Source organism: Geospiza fortis, unplaced genomic scaffold (assembly GCF_000277835.1).
Source record: "Geospiza fortis unplaced genomic scaffold, GeoFor_1.0 scaffold118, whole genome shotgun sequence".
NCBI classification, from domain to species: Eukaryota; Metazoa; Chordata; class Aves; order Passeriformes; family Thraupidae; genus Geospiza; species Geospiza fortis.
Genome location: NW_005054380.1, coordinates 1,174,158 through 1,191,494, shown reverse-complemented (window position 1 = coordinate 1,191,494; position 17,337 = coordinate 1,174,158). Strand labels below are relative to the sequence as shown.

Genomic DNA, 17,337 nt, shown 5'->3' with positions numbered 1-17,337 from the left:
GCCGTGCCTCTGCCTGGAGGGAGAAGGTAAACAGAGAGCGAGCTGGAACAAATGGCTCTTGGTACCGAGCGAGGAAATTATCTCACCGAAACAGATAAAGGCAAGGGGAGGTTTACATGGTGCACCCAGAGCTCTCCTGCCTGCTGGCGTGACGTAGGCAGTGCCTCCAGCTAAAAGTCCCCAGCGCCCTGGCTGCCTGCCCCAGACCCGGCTTGTGGAGGCTCGTGCGCGCCCAGGACCATGTCGGTGACAATCTGCCAGTCCATGGGCTTCGTGGTGTCTGCCCTGGGCATCGGGGGCATCATTGCCTCCACCTGCATGGACCAATGGAGCACCCAGGACCTGTACAACAACCCGGTGACGGCTGTCTTCAACTACCAGGGCCTGTGGCGCACCTGCGTCCGGGAGAGCTCCGGCTTCACCGAGTGCCGCGGCTACTTCACCATCCTGGGGCTGCCAGGTAGGGCCTGATGGCGCCAGGGAAGAGGTGGGAGGGGGTGGGACACAATCTCTGCCTGAGAAGTGGGGGATTTTCTGTCAAATTTCAGCCAAAAGACCTCGGGTGCTCACCCTCCTTGGAAAACAGGTCCTTGGAGATACCAAGGCAAACCCATGGCCAAGCTAAGATTCAGCAAAACTTGTTACATGCATCCTGAGGTGGTGTGCAGGCTGCTCCATGGGGAAATTTGTCCCCTATACTGTGGGTGGCTGTGGCTCAGATTCGTGTCCCAGCTGTGTGGCTGTGTGTGACTTCCCACCAGAAGCCACTAATAGTCTTGTCACTGGAGAAGATCCTTTCCTAAGAGGATATGTCACAGTTCAGCTCACTGTATTTCTATTCGGGCTAACACCACCAGGCTGGATTTCTCCCTAATTCTCCTTTGGTTCCAGTTTTTTCTGCCACGGGAATAATTCCTGTCCCGGTTGTGCCCCGAGTATCTCGGGGTGCAAACAATTAGGTTACAACAGGATTATCTGGGGTTTCTTCTTGCCTTAATACAGTGAGAAAAAAGGCACTTAGACTCATATACCCATCTGGCCTCTGTGCTTTGATACAGCCAGAATGGAGGGAAGAAGCCAATTATATCAGGAAATCACTGCAGAACTTCTGCAAAATGGCATTTCCAAAACACACAGAAAGGGGCATTGTGCACAAAAATTGCTTCTCTCAAGAGAAGGCACAAATCAAACCAGTATTACCCAGTGTGGCTGTGGCCTCAGACACCAGCTGGGGAGGTGTTTCATCCCCTGAGCTGTGTTTTTGTGTTGCTCTTCTCTGGATCCTCATTCCCAGCTGCTGGCTGGCATTGGCTGTGCTGCCACTTCCCCACACCCTGAGCATTTCCTCCTGCTGGAGCTGTGGCTTGGAATGTCCCTGCTTGGACTCTCAGGTCCAGAGATGTGTTTTCCTAGAAGGACATGAGCCTGATCCTGGCTGGGTGTCCAGCTGAAGGATGGCATCCAGAGAAGGGTGTTTGTGCAGGGCTGGCATTCACACACTGCTCCACCAGTCAGCAAAGCTGAGCAGCTTCACCAAGGGAAAACTCAGGGAGAAAAGGGCAGGACAGGTGGGTAAAACTCACTGGGTTAATGGTTGGACTTGATTCTGGAGGTCTTTTCCAACCTTAATGATTTTAGAAAGAGATTGAATTTACCATGTGAGGAGTAAATTGAGGTGTGAAAACCAAACCCTCCCCACACAGATGCTCCCACAAGACACTGCAATTCTTCCAGTTCTTGCAGTTCTTCTGCTCAAAAAGCTTTAAATGACAAAAACTGTAACTCCACGAAAGAAGCAATTAACCTTTCCAAGTGCTCAGCCCTGGCAACTACTCTAATCTTTGAAGAAATCAGAATACTTGAGATTTGGGGGGTTTTGTTGTTTCACACCTTTGTCACTGACCTCAGCCCTACAGCAAAAAGCAGAAAACCAGGGATGGTTTCTTTGCAATTCCAAAACCTCCAGACTGGTGTCTGCTGGGCAGGTATTAATGTTCTAAAATGGGAATGTTGAGGGAGTGGATTTCCTGCATTAGCAGGATTTTCCTGCATTTAGAGGGGCTGCTGGAGATCAGTGTGCCCATGGCCCTACCCACAGAAAGGGGGTGGAACAAGGTGGTCCCTAAAGTCTCTTCCAACCCAAGCCATCCTGAGGTTCTCTGTTTCCAACAGAAATGAGCATCCTACCCTAAATATTGGGATTTTCTCATGAAGCCCTCATCGTAGAGTGGAATTCCCACTTGTGTTTGCCAGGTTTACTGCTGTCACCCACAAAAAGGGATATAAAAAAGCCCAAGGAATAAAGGACAGCCATAACAAATAAAGGTGGTGGATTCCTGAGCCCCCCAAAGTTGCTGTCCTCACCCTCACTGGTGCCAGGGAGATGGTGTGGGCTCCGTGTGAGGGAATATGAATATTTATGTGCTTTGTCCCAAATGATCCTTTTCGTGACCAGTGCTATCAGCACTGCCCGACAAAACGAGGTGGAATTTTTCCCTTTCTTTTTAATGAACTGGGCTTGTTCTTCTGTAGTCACCCCCCTTCCTGCTCCCGTTTTTGGTCCTGTTATGGATTGTCTGACACTTCCAGTCTCTGGAGAAGCTGGAGCAAAGCCTCACATCCCGCTGCTGCGCTTTATGGATTGGGTCTGTCTCCTGCATCCAGCTGCTCCTATGGGCATTTCTTCCCACCCACCACCAGCAAAGGTGGCACCCCAATCAGAGGAGGGGGAAATGATGCTAAAAATTCTATTAATAATTTGCTCAGATACTATGTAAGTGCATCATCCCTACGTTTATTTTAAGTGTACAGCACCTTGATCCCCATGAACCTCCCCCGCACAAACTACCCCCAAGTTAATGGTTTGTCAGCATTTCCATTATCAACACCTATTTATTATTCTGACAATGGCAATTTATATTGGGAACAATAGTGCCAGAGTGAATAAAAATAATAGGACTCTGGCAAAGCAGCGAGGTGACCTGAGCACATTGAGGAAGTTTTGAGTTCCAATGTTTTTTTCACCTCAATCCCTCACTCCCACAGCAAAGATTAAGCTTGTCTTGCCCATCATCTATCTTCAATTTAGTTGGGAATTTTAATTTCAAATAGATTGAGGAAAAATCAAGATAATAGGTAGAAATGAGAAATTACCCAGGCAGTTTATGGCTCTGGCTGCTCAGCTATAAACAGTCGCTCTCTGGTGAAATGTGGCACTGGAGGACTGGACGTATTTGTTCTGATTTTGTTTTCTCCTGTTATTTTTTGCTTCTTGCTTTGGCATGAGATGGTGTGGAGGACATAGTTGGAAACTGAGCACACAAATAAAGAATAAATAGCAAAAGCTGATCTGGGCAAGGCTGGTGGTTTCACCTTGTGTGGAGATCATGAGGTGATTTCTGCTCAGAGCAGAATTTTGCAGTTTCTCCCAACTTTGCTAACCTACAATTGCATGGGCAGTGATTTCCCTGGTTTCTGTGTCAGTGTCTTTTTGCCACACCACTTCAGGGAGCCTTCTCCAGCAATTTTTCCAAGAACATTTCTCCATCTGGTCCAAAGCTCTTTTTACCCCTTCAGAACGGCTGAGATATCTCTCTGCTGTGGACTAAAGGCTTGTTGGCTTGAAATAGAATATTCTTGCCTTTCCAATGGCAAACTTTGACAGCCTGAGAGCAACTTGTTCAACTTCTCCAACTGATAAAAATGCCCATGTTCTTAGAGTGCTCAGAGGGAAAAGAGCCCATGGGAATGCAACCATGACTGCCCAGACCACCCATAAATTTCAGTTTGGCTGGTGCAGGGTAGCAGCAGTGCATAGATGTTTCCTGAGGAGAATTCATGTTTAGGAAGCATCAACATTAGCTTCTCTGGATTTTTCCCTTGTACATCGACGCTCTGACAAAGTTTTCTTTCATTTCATACAACCCACAACCATTTTGTGGCATAACCATAGCAAATAACCTGATTTTGGAGAAAGAGCAGCCACTGGCCAAGGCAACAGTGTCTCTGCTCCCTGGAACTGTTCCATGCCCAAAGTTTGTAAGGATGGGAAGTGCTAATTGCCATGTCCTGATCCTCCACTAGTGAAGGCCAGGGCAAAATCTCTTTCAAGGTCTGTTTGCTGTTTGAAATCCTTTCACCCAGCCAGGTCAGCTCCAAATTTTGAAATATCTACAGGCAACTGCTGTAACCTGCTTAAAGTCTTTTGAGGTCACGTTTTGGGTGCGGAAGGATTTAGGTGGTCCAGGTAGGCTGGAGACTTGATATACCCTACCGGGACATGTGTGAGGCTCTGATGGGTATGCACTCACAGCTGAAGCTGAGGGAGGTGTGGGGATGGGGAAAGGGCCAATGGGAGACCTTTAGTGAGGTCTCAGGAGCCCCAGTGACACTCAGGGTGGGAGGAGGTGGCAGGGAGCTGCATACGTGTGTCATATTCATTGTTTTGTGCCTTTACACCATGAAAGGATGAGAGACAAGGTAAAAAAATCCTAAGGGATTTGGGATGAGGGCCAGAAGAGGAAGGAGCAAGGCTGTGGAGACTTGGGGCTGGGCTGCTGCTCATAGGTGTGCAGGCAGGTTCAGCCTCATGCACCCCAGGGACCTCAGAACACCCTCTTGACCACCTCCAGTGGTGTGGATCTGAGGTGGGATGGGATCCTTCCATGACCACTTCCTTCACTGAATCCCACAAAGGCCATTCAGCCCTTCTTATTGTGGATCACATTCGCAAACCCTGGGGTGGTCCCGACAGTGGAGGGGCAGGAAGAGAAGGGTGGGTGTGCTTAGTCTGGGCCTGAGCAGGCAGGGCTGGTGTGGGCAGCTGGCAGGGTGTGAGCTGTGTTTGCAAATTTGAGAGCAAACATGAGCTGGAGGTGATTTTTGTGGGAGAGGCAGTGATAACATTCAGGGGCTGCCTGGGCCCGGGACCGGTTTTGAGATAACACAGAGTCAACGCCTGGAGAGATAAAGCAACTGTGAGCTGGAATAAAGGGGCACAGGGGAGTGGCCACAAAGCCCCCTTCTTTTCCTCATTTGGGTAAACCACTGGAGCTGGAGCTGTCCCAATGCTCAGTGGGAACCCTGTTCTCTGCTCCTTGGTGATCTGCAGCCTCACCATTCCCTTTCCTTGGACACAGCTCAGCAATTCCACGTGGATTGGCAAACCCTCTGGCCAAGCATTCAGCTGCTGGAGACAATCCACAGATTGCTTGGAGAGAGATTCCCATCCTTCAACCAATCCTGGCTGTGGTCATCTCCATGGAGTGGCTGGAGATGAGCATCAGGTTGTGGTGTAGATGCTCAGACTTGCTCCACAGCTTTTGTGTCACCCAACCCCTTCTTGGGTTGTGCTCTGAGCCAACAGTTCAGATGAAACTCCCAGGGGATCTTCTGTTATCTGGGAAAATGGGATGAATGTATTTTTCCCTATCATGGGCAGCTCAGAAAAAAACATTAAAATAAGCTTAAAATCCGAATATTTGAGAAAGGCAAAGGAAATGTGCTGGGGAAGGGTTGGGAAGCAAACAAATTGTGATTTTGTCTCCAGAACTCTGCTTGAAGCATCCACTGAGGAAGGTGTGGAAGTTTTGAATTCTCACTCTTTCAAGTTTGTTCTAGTCAGAGCAGGAGAAATAGCAATGGGATGGCTGGAGGACACTTCAGCCAATACTTTTAGGGATGAGCAAACAGAAGCCCTCCAACCCACAATAATTCTTCAAAAATGGCAACATGTGGAGTGCTGAGCATGGCTGGGTGTTTAACTCTTAACTGAGGACTGCAGCATGACCATCAGCAGCAAAATTCCTTCCTTGGCTCCATTTTTGGGTACAGCACATGAGTGGGGAAAGTTCAACCTTGAGTTGGTTTCTCTTCTTTAGAGACATAGTTCCATCTGGCCCTGCAAATCTAAGCCAGGCTGGTTCTTCTGGACTTTCCTGCACACCTGGAGATTTTGATGATGTGTTTTGACTGCTCCACCATTGCTCTGGGGTTTTGATGTCCCTGAGTAAGAGCCATAATGAGAAACAGCATTTCTATCCACAAGGGAAAATTCCATTCCCAAGGAAAGGTTACTGAGGTGATGGACTGGACATGGGCACATCCAGGCATGGCCCTCTTTCAATAGGTCTCTTGGGGGCATCAGCAGAGCTTGGGATGTGAAACACAAGGAGAAGGAGAAGGAGAAGGAGAAGGAGAAGGAGAAGGAGAAGGAGAAGGAGAAGGAGAAGGAGAAGGAGAAGGAGAAGGAGAAGGAGAAGGAGAAGGAGAAGGAGAAGAAAAGCTCCCTGTTGGTTTGAAGAGCAGCTCCTGCTGCACATGGCCAGAAGCAGCAGCCAGGGTGGAGGAAGGAGTGGTGTGTCCCCTCCCACCAAAGCAAATGTGGATATAGGGGTGGAAGGGCCACCACCGCTGATATTCCTGCAACCCCCCAGATGTCCGACGGAGCAGAAAAAACACAATCATTTAAAAGTTGGAAGAAGTGTTTGGGGGAAAAAAGCTGGGAAAAAAAAATGTTCGCCCATTTAATTTTCCCCCTTTCCTTCCCTTTTCTTCTCCAGGGGTTATTTTTAGTTGTGACCAGTCTGTGGGTTCATTTCTCTGTGCACTGTTTCATGCACTTGGAAATAAGGGTTATGACTCAAAGGAATATTGCTCCCTCTGACGTGTTCTGATGAGGTTCAGCCCAGAAAAACGGATGTGGGCTCTCACCACTAGATGGCCAGAAACAAGCAGGCGAGTCCTGGGGCATGGGAAGGACAGGAGTTATCCTGGAGAGCTGCTGAGGAATGTCAGGGCTTCAATGAAACTGGATTTTGTAGACTGGGACACAGTTCTGGCTGTGGGACCACAAGGGATGGGATGGAGAACTGACCACATTTTAGTGCTTTTTGTCCTTCTATCTTCCGGGTCCTTCTCATCCCTAGTTGTTGTTTCAGCTTCTAAGTATCCTCCAGCACTGATCTATCACCAATCATTATCCAAAATGAGGAATTCCCTCATCATTCCTTATCCTTCACAGAGCATGAGCAGCTCTTTACCACCTCTGGTTCTTGAAGGTTCCCTTCCATGGTGTTTGTTCACTTTATTATTTTTGCTGCCAACTTTAGGTAGGTCAGAACTGATCTTCCTGTGATATAAACTTGCCAAAGTGAGTGAAAATGATGACATTTGAATAAAACTGATAGAAGCAATGACATCTCGTGCCTGACCTGAGAGGGCTGTGATTGCCACTAGACATGGAATTGTGCTCTGGCTGCCCCAGCAGAGCCCCACAAGACAAGGGATGTCCTGGATGGTTGTTTTCCAGAAGGCAGGAGCAATATCCAGAGTGTACTAACCCCAATGTAGTTCCTCATGGACACAAATAAGCCTTTCCTCTCTTCCTGGTGGCTTCACATCGAGTTGCTGTTGTGGATGGTGCCTGTGGAAGGCACAGTTTAAAGTAGGAATTTGCTTCTAGGTCGGGACTGAAGTAAATCAGTTGGAGGGAGATACTGGATGAGAATGGATGCGTTTAAAGCCTGGAAGGTCCTTGTATCTCGCTGGCTCAATTGGCAGAGTGGCAGAATGGCAGAGTGGCACAGAGTCCCACGAGCCCAGCCCACCTCTCCACTGTGATAATGATTTTCCCACTTTGACATGCCCCATCGCTTTCCCAGGACCATCCCTCCAGCGGACACGGACAAGCACCCCCTCAGAAAGGCCATTTCCCAGTGCTCTCTGTGCTCTCCTCCCTCCCACATGGGTTTCAGGGTGTCCTTGTGATGGCAGTGGGGATGTGGGTGGGTGGAGAACAGTGCTGGAGGAGCTTTTCTGGATCAGTTTGGGGCTCTTGACTTGGTGCCATGGGCTGTGCCATGGTCAGCATCCAGTGGAACCTCAGTGATGCCCGAGAGCACAACAAGGAGCAGCCGCATCCCTGGGCTGGGCTGGTGGCCCCACATCTCTGGCAGAGCCCTGTCTCTCATTGTGCATCTTGTGAGGACACCTCCAAGGGGGACAGACCGTCTGGTGGCATTAGCAGAAGGATGGGGAGGTGGTGGCCTGGGCCAGCTGCTGGATTCCCCTGGGAACATGGTCCTTGCCCTGTGCCAAGCAGGCAGGAGAGGCCCAACGGGCAGCAAAGGGTTTCAGGGGGCCGGCCAAGCCCCAAGTGGGTTACTCAACACTCAGCAGAGCGTAGCTGCTTAAACGTGGAAGGACAAGCACTTCTAAAGGACAAAAGCTCCTATCTCCAAGCCCTGCCGGCACAAACCTCGCCGGCAGCGAGAGTGAAACTGGACTATCTTGCAAAAACACTTTGAGCAAACAGCCCTCAATGGAAAGCATCTGATAAGAGCAGCTGCGCTGCTGGTGGCTCAGGCAGGAGGACTCTGGTGCCCCAGTAGGACTGCAGCTCCCTCGGGGCTGCGCCACCTCCGCTCTCCAGGGACTCACCATGTCCACCACCATCTGCCAGGTGATGGGGTTCCTGGTGTCGTCGCTGGGCGTTGGGGGCAGCATCATGGCCACGGCCATGGACACGTGGAGCACGCAGGACCTGTATGACAACCCGGTCACGGCCGTGTTCCAGTACCAGGGGCTGTGGAGGAGCTGCGTGCGGCAGAGCTCCGGCTTCACCGAGTGTCGGCCGTATTTCACTATCCTTGGGCTGCCAGGTAGGGGCAAAACCACTCCAGGTGTCACCCAGGGGCTCTCCTGGAGATCTGCATCTGAAAGGAGGAGCAGGTATCTTAAAGCACTTTGTGAGGAATAACATTTCCAGTGTTGTGTTAGGAGCATAAAAATAGGAGCATATTTGTTGCCAAAATGATTTTTATGGTGGGGGTTATTGGTGGGGGTTACAACCTGGGGTGTGTGTGTGGGATGTCTGGTGTGCATCACGGGTTCAGCACCACTGCTGGCATAAATCAGAGCAGCTCCACTGAGGTGAGGAGAGCGAGGATGTTTAACCCTCTAAGTATTATTCCTTGGAATGGAAACACAAGGAAAAGGGCTGCATGCAATTGTGTAGTGTTATAGGATAATGGAAATAATTGAAATGTACTGTTTTTCCAAAGATAGAACTGGAATGGGAGAAATCTGCCTGTGAGAGGTGCGGGTAGGAAGGGCACAAAGGGGAAAGGTGTGTTCAGTCACTGCCCATCACCTGGGCAGAGTTAGTGCCTACAGAAGCAGAGTGCAGAGGGGTATTGCTGTCCTGTTTGCTTGCTCATGTTCCCAAAAGAGCTGATTTTCCCACCCCACTGCATGTGAGGGTATTCCAGTGCTCCCAGCCCAGAAGTAAATTTGGCCCTGGGAGCATTCCTCACTCCTGGTGCATGATCACAAAAAGGTCCAAGCAAGCACTGCTGTGCACAGGCCTTTTGCAACTGTTGATCCAAGCATGATGTGGGTTCCAGCCCTGTATCCTCAGGGATGCCATCCTCAGGGATGCCCTCAAGCTTTGCTGAGGACCCATGACTCTCTGAGGGGTGCCATGGAATAAATGTGTCTCAGTGTATCCAGTTTCAGGATTGCCAGGTGAATTCTTTCCCAGTTGGAAGAGCAAACCTGATATTTTGTCACCTCTCCCACGGGGATATTTTTTTAAGACTAAAAATTAGATTTATCCAACTATCTCTACAAAATGTTGACCACTATATCTCTTCATAATGCTTTGGGCAGGTGATTGTGTTTTAAATGAGCCATAAGGAAATGGGAATCATCATTTTGATGTCAATTTATCCTAATCCTAAGACTTTACTTTTTCAGTTATTTTTAAGTAATATGGCAATGAAGAAATGTGCAAAGCACTGATGGACAATTTCTGTTGCTAGAGATATCCTGTCAGAGTTATCTTTATGAATCCGTTTAATTGATTTATTCCTTCAAACATATAGAAAAAATGTCTCTGCTGGAATTTGCTTAACCTAAACACCTGCTGGATGTACTTAATTTCCCTAAAATTTCTATATCCCATCAATTATTACTGGTCATAAAGTCAGATTCCACCTTTTATTATATATTAGCAACAGAAATGCATGTGATTGTCATTTAAATACTTAAAGTTGTTTTACCTCGCTCATCTCTTACCACTCACATGGAAGACAGCTATCCAGTTTCCCCTACCTCTGGAAAACAGGGATGCAGGCTGTGGTTTCACATCACTGGCATTTATTTTGATGGAGAAACTGTTTCTGTTGGTGCTTTTGCTATTCCCTTGTTATGGAACACCAGCCCTTGTGTGGAAGCCAGGTTATCCTCCCTCAGGTGTGTGCAAAAGGCAGGTTTTGTAACTCCAGGGCTGTTTGCTTCCTACTGCTCCTGATACCACTTTTCCTTAGTCTCCCACTTTGTTTGTCTAAGCCCTTCCACTCCTTCCTCCAAGCAGAGGTCATTCACCTTTGGAAAAGCAGCTCTTTTCAAAGGACTTTCAATGGATGCCAAAATTCCCTTGAAACTGCAGTGCTGCCTTTCCAAACTGCTCCCACTTCACGTCCCGTGAGCCAAGCGGAGAGGTCTTCATGCCATAGCAGAAACAACTTCTTTCTCCTTCCCATCTCTTAGTGGAGATTGTCAGTCTCATGGAGGCAGGAATGGTTATCTGGAATTTTTTCTGTCATGCCCTGCTGTGCTCCTCTCCCTCCCCTTTCCAACAGCTCCTTTCAATGGAGATTCACGACAGTGCTCCAGCAAAAGTGGAGCATCCTTGGCTGCTTGGCTTGGCCCTGCCTGTTGTGTCCTTCCATGGGCACTCAAGGTGCTGGGAACACCTCTTCTGAGAACCAACAAACTCTCTGTGGGATCTTTTTGGGGTCACTGATTGATGAGTTGAAAACACCCAGGAATCTGCAGGGAACACCCAGGAATGAGGCACTGTCTTGGGGACAAGGAGCTTCCATCATGATCCATGCTCTTGGATTATCAGCCTCTCCTGCCTGCCCTGAAACAAAAGCATTTGCAAAGAAACTTTGGTGGTTGCAAAGACAAATGAAGATTGAAATTTCCTCCTCTTTCTGCTTCCCATCAGGTGCTGCGGAACAACCTCTGAGGGCTGATAAGGCGTATCCGCCATCCCCTGATGGATCATAACTAATGAGCTCCTACCTGGGGGCTGATGAATGGGAGATTGAAAACCCCCGGCTCGTTAGCACTCGTTATCAGCTGATAAGGGCAAATTGAGTCATAAGAGCTGAGGCAGTGGGACTGCTGGATGGGAGAAGATGGTGTATTCCCGGCCTGTGGAATGGCAGCCCGCCCGCTTCCGTGTGCGCTGCGGTGCCAGCGCGGTTCTGCTCCGCTTCCTGACACCCCACAGGCCAGGAGAGCCACCCAGGCACCCAGCACCCTCCTGGGAAGGGTTTATAAACCCTTCTCCCAACCTGTGCAAGGGCTCTGTGCTCCCCTGCACCCTTGGGCACCATGCTCACCCAGCAAAGGGGTAACAGACAGGGCAGAGATGTCCCTGGGGCTGTGGAATGTGTTTTCCACCTGTTTCACTCCATCATGAACGCACTTTCTCTTCCCTGAAGAGGGGCAATCATGCTTGGGGAGAACCAAAGCCAGACCCAGGGATGTGGGAGTGTGTGGCAGGGTAAGGAGAGGCTGCAATGTGTCCCAGCCAAATCCCAGCAGCCCTTGAAGTACTCCCCAGCACCCCTTCCAGGGCTCTGCCGCCTTCCTGTCTCTGCCAGGGACTTGTGCACAAGTGGGGAGGGGAAGTGTCTGGAAAAAGATGGGATATGTGCCACCTTATTAGAGAATCACCTTGGTATTCAAGTGCTCTTTCCTCCACCACTCCTTTAGTTTTAAAGGTGCCAGCCTCCCTTTACTTCTGCTTTTACTTTTCTACTCCACCCAAGAGGAATCTGAAGGGTTTTTGCCTCCTTCAGGCCTCAGCTCCCATGGGCATGACCCACCAGCATTCCCAGCTCATGGCATGCTGCTGTACACATTCAGGATGGGGTTATTTGGATGTTTTATTCATGATCATGGACAGATTTATCCAGGACTGATGTTCCAAACAACCCTGGGAAGGATATGATGAGGGAGATGGTTGCCAGAGCTTTGATGCTCTCTCCTCCTCTCCATGTAATGTTTGATTTTCCTCTTTTCCATGTGCTTTACTGGGAAGCAGGAATATACAGAACTGCATTTTGAGCATGCAGTAGCTGGAAATATCCTGGATAGGTGTGTGGAGCTGTCTGCTTCCATTGCTGACTGGGGAGGAAAGAAGAGCCCTTTCTCAGCCTCTGTGGTTATGGAACAATCCATGGTTATCCCAGCTCCTCACTAACTCTTCTCCATGAATTTCATGACTGCTGCTATTGAACACTTCCAAAAAATGCTGCCTAAACCATCAAACTCTTTGGGAAGTTAAGTTGAACAGCTGTACTTCCAGAGGTGCCACAGATAATAAGGAGTAGATCCAGTGCCCATTTTCCAAGGTTTTATTCTTTAATATTCTATTTTCAGACAGAGGCAATCTTTGAAAATCCCCCAGACTCTGACAAATCCCATTTCAGCCACTCAGTGAGGCTCTTGCTGTTTGTTTTGCAGCGATGTTCCAGGCTGTGAGGGCCCTCATGATCGTGGGGATCGTACTGGGACTCCTCGGCCTCTTTGTGTGCATTTTTGCTCTGAAATGCATCCGGATTGGGAGCATGGAGGACACTGCCAAAGCCAACATGACCCTGACCTCTGGCATCATGTTCATTGTTGCTGGTAAGTGGGAATGGTCATGTCTTCCATGTGGAAGGTTGCATTTCCCTGGAATTGAGAAGTGGGCAAGTCTTGGTGCATTTCTGAAGTTATTGGCTTTGTTCTCCAGCCTGATTTCCTGGGATCAAGTGGTTTTTACCTCTGATTAGGAAACAAAAAAATTTCTGGAAACCAGAAGTTTGCATGGACAAAACATAGTAGGCTGAAAAAACATCCCACAGATAGATGGAAAAGGAAGTATATATCTTGATTTGTTTGTTGTTGCCATATATTTTTATAGCCTTTATTTATGTAGAATATTTCTTTCAGTTTCAGGCTTTATCCATGATAATTTTAGGAAGATTCCCAGGGTTGTTGTGGCCTGGTTTGTAGGTTTTAAATACCAGCCTACAAGGCTGCAGGAATTCCCAGCTTCCTCAAAACTGCAAGTGCTTAAAACATCACATGTTTTCCTATTTTTCAGATGGGAGTCAAATGAAATCTATATCCTAACAAAGGGAAGGAGAATGTCCCTATTTAAAATCCTCCAAATCCCAACGCTTAACTTTTGTTGGGATATGAGACATTCAACACAACTTCAAAAAGTATAAGCTGGAGAGAGGAAACCACTTTCTGCCACGGAGCTTTAATTTTGTATTTTATATCTATCATTTTAGAATAATGGAATGGGTTGGGTTGGAAGGACCTTAACAATCATCCAGGTCTACCACTGCCATGGGCAGGGACTCCTTCCACTGGACCAGGGCTCCAAGCCCCATCCAACCTGGCCTTGGACACTGTGGAAGGAAGAGCAAAGCAAAACTGTCATGGGAGGGTTTTCTGCCAAAAGTTCTGGACTTGAGCTTTTCTGGACACCCTAGCACCATCTATCCTTGGTCTTTGAGGTCCATTCCAACCCAAATCAGTCTGTGAGTCCATGTTCAAGTGTTCTGTGATGCTTCCCTGAGGCCCCAGGTGGCTTCTTGCACTGTGTGGCTCTCAGTCTGTCCTTCTGTCCCCTCTCAGGCCTGTGTGCCATCACTGGAGTGTCCGTGTTTGCCAACATGCTGGTCACAAACTTCTGGATGTCCACCACCAACATGTACCAGGGAATGCAGAACGTCCAGAACAGGTGGGTGCTCAGCTGGCTCTGCATGCTACAGGGTGGAAATCTCCCTCAGGGCTGCTGCTGAAGGATTGGAAAACTCTGGGAGTATGTTGGGATGGTTGCAGGGCTTGGAAGATTATTCTTAGGAGATAGAGTCTGGGCTGGAGATCAGCAAATGATCCGGGATGTCTCTGTTTTTGCAGCTTAAGAATGAGATAGGGAGGCTATTGTGGTTCAGGCTGCAGGTGGGACTTTTGGGAAATTCTGGGGACTTCTGGGAACTTCTGGGGACTTCTGTAAATTTCTGGGGACTTCTGGTACAACTCTATGGCCATAAGGAGGATGCCAGTGTTCAGTGTGTCTGGGCAGCAGCAGACAGGACCTGTAACACCCTAACCAGCCACGCCTGTTTTGCAGGTACACCTTTGGCTCAGCCCTCTTTGTTGGATGGGTGGCAGGGGGCCTGGCCCTCGTGGGAGGCATCATGATGTGCCTTGCTTGCAAAGGGCTCATCCCAGAAGAATCCCGGTAAGCTGGGCTGGGTGGACATGGGGAGGTATTGCAGGAAACCTGGGTGCTCAGGTGTCCCACAGCTGTCCCAGGATGTGTGGGTGTGTGACACCTTGTCATGATAGCTCTCATGGTGATGGAAACACAGAGTCCTTTAGGCTGGAAAAGACCTTTAAGATCAGAGTCCAGCCATTAATTCAGCACTGCCAAGGCCATCACTACCTGAAGTCCATGATTAGTGAGGTCCAAAGTGAGCATTTGCCCTCTCTGACCCTGTGACTCACACAGGAAAAGGGAGGACATGAGAACCAACCTCAAAATGAGACATTTGCATTGTGCTGGTAGATTCAGGCCCATGAATTGCAGGCTGCACAGCAGATCCTTAGCAGGGGTAGATTGCATCTGCTGAGCCATGATTTACATGGAATTGTAGAATTCCAGAGTGGTTTGGGTTGGGAGGGACCTAAAGCCCTTTCCATTTCACTCCTGCCATATACAGGGGCACCTTCCATAGACCAGGTAGATCCAGGCCTTGTCCAACCTGGCCTGGAACACTTCCAGGGATGGTGTAACATCACCAGGAATTTGTATCCCAACATATCCCCTTATTGCAGGTGGATCCATCACTCCATAAATGGTTTACTTAAGGGAAAAAAAGTATAAGCTTATGAAAGTACCTGGAAGGGACTTGCAGCTTTCCACGGATGGTGGGCTGAGCTCTCTGAGTGCCTCCAAGTTCCCTAAAAGCCACCATGAGCACGGTGCCGTACTGGGCAGTGACGGATCCTCCATCAGAGGCTGATGTCCCTCTTGTGTCTCTTCCAGCTACAAAGCCGTGTCCTACAACGCCTCAGGCCGGAACATCTCCTACAGGACAGGGCCCTACAAGGGTGGCTCGGGGTATGAAGCTGACCCAAGGACCAGGAAGGGTGTGGGATATGAAGAAGCTCCTCGAAGTGAGGATGGGAGACGCCCCTACCCTTCGAAGTACGACTACGTCTAGCAGACCTTCTCGCCTTGACTTGTGCTATCAGAGATTTTTAACTTCACAAGCAAAAAGTGCAGCAAACCAAGCAGTCTGTAAATAGGATTGTGTTTTCTAGCAGGTTTTTTCTACTCTGAGGTTGCATCTTTGTTGTGAGCATCAGTTTTACTTGACTGCCCATTAGTATTAACAGCACCAGGAGGTCTGTGACCAAAGTAATGCCTTGTGGTGCTCTCAGAGTAGAACATTTTGCTCCTATTTTCTGTATAAACTGATATCCAGGAGCAGTGCCTTGTGCCCTTTTTTAATTGCTCAAATAGTGAAAATTCCCCTTTGATAATGGCTGTGTATTTGAAGTAAATTCTGTTGTGTCCCCCAGGCTATGCCCAAAGCAAACAGAGCCTGTGGTCAGGGCATTTTGCTCCCTGGTGGCTTCTCTACCTAGTCCCACCTTTGCTTTGCTGGCTGTACTCTAATGCTGATCTGCTCTGATATTTAATCTGATTTCTGTTACTCAGACGTTTGCTGGAGCCTGTGATAGCAAAGTGTATTTATTTCTTTGGATCTCTCCAGGGAATGTGCATAATCCATTGTTATTCCTGCACTAATAGCTCCCAACCTCTGTGCCACCGGTGTTCCCACAGATGCCATCTTTAATGGAGCCAGGAGAATTTCTCATTTAGAATTAATTAGAGTTACCTTTGGAGCAGGACTCCCAGGGAGCATTAGATGTGTAACTCCACACCGACATCAGGACTTCCCTGTGGTAATTCTCCCCCCAGTGATGGGAAGATTAACTCTGCAGTGGAACGTTGCCTCCTCCAGCCAATCCATTAGAGAGGGAGTTTATTTGAAGGGGGAAGAGGAAGACATGTCAGAACTTTTGTGGGAAGAGAGAGCTGTGAGCTCTTAGCAGGTCTTCCCACCTAGTTCCAGAGCACATCCTAAAAAGCTCTAGACAATACCTATGAATAGAGAAAAGGGATAAATTAGAGAGAAAAAATGGTTCCAGAGCCTCCAAAATAACCATTTAATGGCATCTGGAGTGGGCTTGAACACCACTCCTCAGAATTACAAGTTCTCTGAAGGAATTCAGTTCAGGCAAAATTATTTTGGTGAAATGCTGGTGTTCCCTGTGTGTTTGGTATCTTGGAGGGATCAGAATCTACAGCTGAACATTTCTGCAGAGCTGGACCTTTGGAAGGTCAAGTTGCCACCAGCTGAGCTGGCATCTCTGGTGGCTCTGAGGATTAGAGGGGGCAGGCTGTGTTCCCAGTGAGCACAAACTGCATCCCCCTCCTCCCCATGTCCAACAGTGCTCCATAAACCTCAGTTTCCACAACCACCAGCTTTCCACAACCATCACCTCTCCACCACCACATGGAGCCAAATCCCCAGCACGGGTCCAGGAGGTCCTGGGGAAGGTCACCAGGAGGAGGAGGAACACCTGGCAGGTGGTTGGAGGGAACAACCACCACGCAGAGGGGTGGGAAGAGCTTCCAGCCACCAGCAGCTCAGGCTGGATTTTGGCCACTGGGGATAAACCCCTGTGGGATGTCAGTACTGACTCTCTCTTTTGTTCCAGCAAAGAACTTGTTTTAAGGACTTGTTTTTAAAGGAGAAGAATTTCTTTTGCAGACATAGATCCTGTTCTGTTTAAAAACATTGCTACTCTTTTCCATGGTTTGTATCTCTCAGTATAAACTTAGATTTTGTGCCTTTTTTTTTGCCTGCTGGATTTTTTTTTGCTTAATTGTTTTGTTGGTTGTTGTTTTCTTTTTTTTTTTTACGTGAATATTAAAAAAAGATAAAATCTTAAAGACCAGAATCACAGTTTCAGTCGTTCTCGTCAAAAACATCAGCTCCAACCTTTTTGCTCATCCAAAGCTCCCCAGCTTGCGTTCTACATGTTTTTGGGAGGAGTATGGACACAAATGGGTGGTGGAGGGAAAAATTAAAAGCTTTGGGTGTTTTATTTCCTTATAAAAGTCACACAATGAGAGAAAATTTCAGACAATCAGATTAATAATTATTGGGGGACCCCAAATCA

The 17,337-nt window shown here is 48.4% G+C and overlaps 1 protein-coding gene across 2 annotated transcripts; it reads left to right on the top strand.

The window, feature by feature from the left end:
* The first annotated feature begins 240 nt into the window (after nt 1-240).
* Nucleotides 241-17,038, top strand: CLDN18 (claudin 18). Of its 2 annotated transcripts, none has more exons than XM_005425041.2 (5): nt 241-460; nt 12,544-12,708; nt 13,711-13,816; nt 14,210-14,320; nt 15,128-16,643. In XM_005425041.2, exons 1-5 carry the CDS (start codon nt 241-243, stop codon nt 15,303-15,305), a joined length of 780 nt encoding a protein of 259 aa, XP_005425098.1. In that variant the 3' UTR covers nt 15,306-16,643. The 2 variants fall into 2 exon arrangements, with proteins under 2 accessions (XP_005425098.1, XP_005425097.1); XM_005425040.1 differs by lacking the exon at nt 241-460 and adding an exon at nt 8,378-8,660 and having other exon boundaries at nt 15,128-17,038.
* Nucleotides 17,039-17,337: the final 299 nt, after the last annotated feature.

Bases quoted from the DNA above. Each gene is read 5' to 3' on its own strand.
- CLDN18 (XM_005425040.1), top strand. From the start codon at position 8,441: ATGTCCACCACCATCTGCCAGGTGATGGGGTTCCTGGTGTCGTCGCTG. The intron at 8,661-12,543 runs GTAGGGGCAAAA...TTTGTTTTGCAG, and splicing joins CACTATCCTTGGGCTGCCAG to CGATGTTCCAGGCTGTGAGG. The intron at 13,817-14,209 runs GTGGGTGCTCAG...CCTGTTTTGCAG, and splicing joins ATGCAGAACGTCCAGAACAG to GTACACCTTTGGCTCAGCCC.